The following is a 5,414-nucleotide window of genomic DNA, read 5'->3' as shown; positions in this document are numbered from 1 at the left end:
ATAATTTATTTTGTTGTTTATATCCAAAAAGAATTTAATCGTAAAGAAAATTTTAAATTTTCAAGACAGAAATATATTTTTATTCAATATTTTATTCCAAAAAAAAAAAAAAACTATTGAAAGAAGATAAAATAAATCGAAAAATAGAATTCAATTTCTATGGAATTTATATTGTTCTCGTGCTTCTATTAAATATTAATCCCCACCTAAGATATTTTTATTAGGAAAGACATAGAGCAAATAGTGCAACTACGATTTACAGAATAAAATTCTTTAAAATATTTTATTTATTAATTTTTTTTAAATTTAAAAGTAATACATTAAAGTAGCATTTAAGCCTATGCAAATCTACTTAATTATTCATTCTTCCTCTTCTTAGAGCAGGGATGTAACATTAAGTAGATTAAATATACTCCTACTTTCCTATAGATAATTTTTAAAATATTTTTATTAAATTTTTCATCATTTTATTTTATTTTTTTCAATTTTAAACCTCATTAAAATGCCATAAGATACTTCATATAATTTCATTTTATAATTTATATTTTTAATTAATTTTTACTTTTTTCTATATTTATATTAATTTTTTTGATAACTTTTTAATTAAATTTATAAATTTTGATAAAATATATAAATAAAAATATTATTTGCTACATTTTATTACTTTTTAATTAATTAATTTTTTATTTTTTAAATTATTCTGAATTAAATAAAAATAATTTTTTAAGTATCAGGGAATTTGAATAATCCTAAACATTTCTTTAAAAAAATAATAATAATTAATAAAATAAAAATCAAATTAAATTAAATAATAAAATAATAGAAAATTAAAACATTTTAAAAATATTATTTCATATTTCCTGATGTAACTATAAACATATGCAGTTAAACGAACCTGTGAACAACGGACAGCGACAGCAACGTAAAAAACTGTCATAATTTGGAGGTTATATTAATTAATGAAATATTAGAAAAATATTAATAAAAATTAAACATTACATTGTTTAATTTAATTTAATTAAAAATATATATAAATTTTTTAAGCATCAGAAAAAGTGAATAAGAATTTCAAGTTTATTAAATAGAGTAAAAAAATTTTCTTTCAAGTTTTTTTGTATACCAAATGTGTAAAATATAGAGGACAAAATGGAGCCAAGGGGCAGATACAATTCGTTCAACAAACTTCATTCGCTTTTACAGAAAACGAATAGATCATATGTAACTTGTCTTCGTCCTCTTAACCTAGTAATATCAATGACCTACAGATGTGACTGGCCTTTACATACTCCTCAGAGCAGCAGCATGGATAGACTCAAATTAGTCACTATTCATTTTGTCACAGCAACATGGGCTCTAATATCTCTTCCAAACTTAAATTAAATTCATATGCAGAAGAGAAATTAAGGTGGGTTTTTTTTATATATGATTTTATATACAATGAGAATAAGAGAATATATGTAAAATATATTTTCTCTTAGTCTCATTTTCAAATATTAAAATTATTAAAATTGTAATTAATAAAATAAATAAATTCAATATTTATAAATACAAAAAATATTTTAATAAATAAATTAATTAATTGAAATAATATTATATAAATTTAATATTAATTTTCTATTTGTATATAGATCTATGAAATGTTAATTCTTTGTTTTTCCACAAATTAAAGATTAAAATAATTCATGATTTTTATCTAAATTAATTTCTATTGTCTTATAGAAATTTATGAAAAAGAAGTTTAATTTTAAACTTAACTTTGTGACTAAGTTTTAAAAAATATTTGCATCATGAAATTTACTTAAATATCAAATTTGAAAAAAAAATTGTTTATTTATTTATTACAGAATAAACTAAACATAACTAAATTCTAGGAAAATTAATTTATTAACTTTCATAAATTTCTAACATAATTTAATAAATCAATTAGTTACATTTAATGGCAAAACTGAGTAAATTAATTGCATAAAGTCAACATCTAAGAGTTTCAACAAACTGATGAAAATTGATTTAAAAGAGAAATTTGATTTTATTAATTGAATAAGCTTATTCACCCATTATAATCTATAAAACAAATAATGTATTATTTATGAATTTGAATCAATTTAAATATCTTGAAAACATCCGAAATGGTGAAGAAAGTGTACTACTATCTGTTAATTCAAAGACTGCATTGATGTTTTCACAATGCAAAATAATATATAGCTAAATATTTATAAATTAATATATAAATTTATGAATAAAAATAGAAAAGTTTACCTAATAATATACAGCAGAATGTTTTTGATGTTATTTTGAGAGTATTCGAAAGACATTCTATCTTAAATAGAATTAATTACTTAAAAGTTTAGTAAATATGTAAATAGCTGAATATTTATATAGAGGGTGGTCCAAAAATAGTTAACTGGAGACTAGCAGTTGTTGCATATGTTTTAAATCACCTGTTTAACCAATTCTGTATTAAAAAGCATATTACTCTAAATTCAGTTTAGGATTCATATTCACAAGTGTGCCTAGAATACACAACACATGGTTAACAGATTTTTGGACTAACCTGTGTGTATGTAAAGTATTGGTAAGCTTTCATATAATAATATTTGGCACCTTCTTTAATCATAATAGAAATTAATTTGAAATAAAATATAATTTTCTTATAATATAAAAGCAAATTTATGTTATACAATTTTAATATTTACTCATTAAAATCTTAAAAATCTCTTGATTCATAAAAACAACAAGGAAAATAATTTATAAATTCTATCAAAGACTTGTTAAGATATTTATTAAAAAAATTAATTTTAAAACATAACTGATTATTATATATTACATTTATAGTAAAGAATAATTAACTTTCAGTCGATTGCTTAATATAAATATTTTAAAACGAAACGTGTAATTAAAATTATATTTTTCTTAAAACACTAAAAATTTATCAGTGATCAATTGATCAACTGATCAATAAACGATTCTAATTCGCTTGATCGAATTTAGGACAATTGGATAATGTCACCAGATGCTCTCATTTTGAACGACAGCAGGAAGAAACAGCTCATTATTTTTTATTTTATTTATTCAAATATAAATTCTCGCTTCGGGAAAATAAAAAATGAAAAAAAAAATCACACATTTGGCACGTTTAATTTTATTTTTACACTATCCGATTTATTGTTAGGCCGAACGGCAAGTAACGTTAAGTTGTCAATCTCCGATCTCAAAAGATTTGATTCAGAGAGGGTTGTTACATCAAGGTCATACAACACAACCTTTATTTCTATTGTCTGCATGGAGCATGCGTGTAGCTAGGTATGTACCTCACACCTATGAAAAGTCGTCAGCTTTTTTTATTTTTTTGTATTTTTTTCCACCCCCAATTCTTGTCTCGGTGTCAACGAACCCATTCTGCAACTTCTATAGAAACAATTAAATTGATCTGAAATTTATGCAATAGGCCATTAATTATTGCTTCAAATGCAAATTTAGATTTCGTTATTACAATTTACAATACTGATTTATAAAGGTATAATATCATTCGACCTTGAATGTAAAAACAATATGAGTCATATCTAAAAACAATGCTTTATAATCGGTCCTCGATGACATAAAGGTTGTTATAATGACATATATGGCCAAAATAGAACAAATTACTTATTAAAAAATTAATTTTAAAGTGATTTTATATGAATATTTTAATTATCTGTACAGATTGGACCCAGTGATAATGAGTAAAGAAGAAGTAAATTTAATTTTATCCAACAGAAACAATTGGCCAGGAACATTTATTATTTACGAGGATTTGAAAAGGGAAAGAATCGGTTTAGCTCTCAAGTAAGTGAATGAATTATGATAATTTTTGAACATGTACAGTAATTAAACTCAAATTTTCTGTTAAACTATTTAATTATCTCCACAAATAAGTAGAATTTACCTATAATACAGTTGTAAATTTTTGTTACTTTCTCTTTATTTTTCAAATTTATACATTATTTCTTTATGTCTGTGGTTTAACAAGAATTGTGCAATACAAAAATTCATTGTAGATGTAGAAACGGAGACATAAAACATCACACAATTGTCATTGTCAACGATTTATATTATCTGAAGTCATTTCCATTCCCATATTTGGAGTCGATTGTACTCTATTATCGAAAGCACAAACTTAATGGAACAAAATTGACCTGTCAGGTGAGTATCGATCAGTGACATTAATCTTATTAAAAGCCTAACAATGTTTACTTTAATGTTTTCTTTTTTTGTGTTGTTTTTGATTTTATTAGGCGGATTGGAACTCGTACATGAAACCACGAAGATCAGCAAGAATCACACAGCATCTAATGTCAACAATACTTCCAACTAATGTCAATAATATCTCAGCCAGAGACAGATTGTTGTTATATAAATCAAAATCCCTTAGGCTTTAGTTTTTTCAAGTTTTTCTCGTCCGTGACAATTAAGTTTAACTAGCTTAACGCTTTATTGAGCGCAGCCACAACAGAAAGTACAGTACATCGCCTCCTCGACCCGTGCTTTCATTCATGTTTGGACGGTGCTGCCATCTGTTAGGATTTTTATACAAATTGAAATATTTTAAAAGATTTTATTTACTGTACTTTTATATTTTAAAATATTTCTTATTCAAATTAATAAAAGAATATAAATATATTTTAATTCTTATTCTCGGTGTTTTAAAAATTTTAATTTTAAATTAAATAGTTTATTTTTTTGTATTACGTTTTTTTTAAAATGGTTTACACGCAATTCTCTTATAATTTATTAATTAATTGTTGATCGCGACGATTATTTTTTCGACGTGCTTTTTTGGATTTATATATGAATTATGAATTTTCTGGAATTTTGGTTTTCATGATCACATGACACGCAAAATCACGTGACATAAAGTAAAACATTTCTTGGTCGTCATGACAATAAGAATAGACTCCGCCTGTCAAAATAACAAACCAATAAAAATGACGGATAAATAAATTAAGTGTTTTAGTAAAGAAAAAAGTCAGAAAGGCAAGCTTTGATTGGATTTTTTGAATATTAAAACAAAAATAGACATTTTTAACGAATAACAGCTCTAAAACCGGAAAAGTAAAGTTTTATGAGGTATTAAAAGGCCTTTTTTTATTATTCTTGAAGATATTTTTAATTTAACTTATAATTAAAACAAACCATAAATAAACCAATTTTTTATTATTATAACTTTATAATCAAGGCCAAAAAATAAAAAATGGAAAGAGAGTCTTTCTGGGGCCTTCAATATATTAAAAATAGCAAAACAGCAATAAAAAATGTTAAAATTGGATATTTAAAGTAATAAAATTTGAAAATGAGAATTTTTGTAATTAATAAATAAATTACTTTGGAGGTTTATATGTGAGGCCTTCACTAATAATTTGGTTTGGGCATCACATTTA

At 23.6% G+C, this 5,414-nt stretch overlaps 1 protein-coding gene across 1 annotated transcript; it reads left to right on the top strand.

Annotated features, from left to right (window-relative positions):
- Positions 1-3,260: 3,260 nt before the first annotated feature.
- On the top strand, positions 3,261-4,656 carry LOC136989283 (uncharacterized). The gene is made up of 4 exons (XM_067287400.1): positions 3,261-3,300; positions 3,700-3,822; positions 4,035-4,179; positions 4,272-4,656. Exons 1-4 carry the CDS (start codon positions 3,287-3,289, stop codon positions 4,413-4,415), a joined length of 426 nt encoding a protein of 141 aa, XP_067143501.1. The 5' UTR covers positions 3,261-3,286; the 3' UTR covers positions 4,416-4,656.
- The last annotated feature ends 758 nt before the right edge of the window (positions 4,657-5,414 follow it).

The sequence above is a fragment of the Centruroides vittatus genome, unplaced genomic scaffold (genome assembly GCF_030686945.1).
Source record: "Centruroides vittatus isolate TY-2023 unplaced genomic scaffold, ASM3068694v2 scaffold_464, whole genome shotgun sequence".
NCBI classification, from domain to species: domain Eukaryota; kingdom Metazoa; phylum Arthropoda; class Arachnida; order Scorpiones; family Buthidae; genus Centruroides; species Centruroides vittatus.
Note: the sequence above shows the minus strand (reverse complement) of the source record. Positions and strands in the feature narration are given on the sequence as shown.

What these genes read in the sequence shown, in the direction of transcription:
- LOC136989283 (XM_067287400.1), top strand. An exon ending in AGAATCGGTTTAGCTCTCAA is followed by an intron (nt 3,823 to 4,034) that starts GTAAGTGAATGA and finishes AATTCATTGTAG; the next exon opens with ATGTAGAAACGGAGACATAA. An exon ending in GAACAAAATTGACCTGTCAG is followed by an intron (nt 4,180 to 4,271) that starts GTGAGTATCGAT and finishes TGATTTTATTAG; the next exon opens with GCGGATTGGAACTCGTACAT.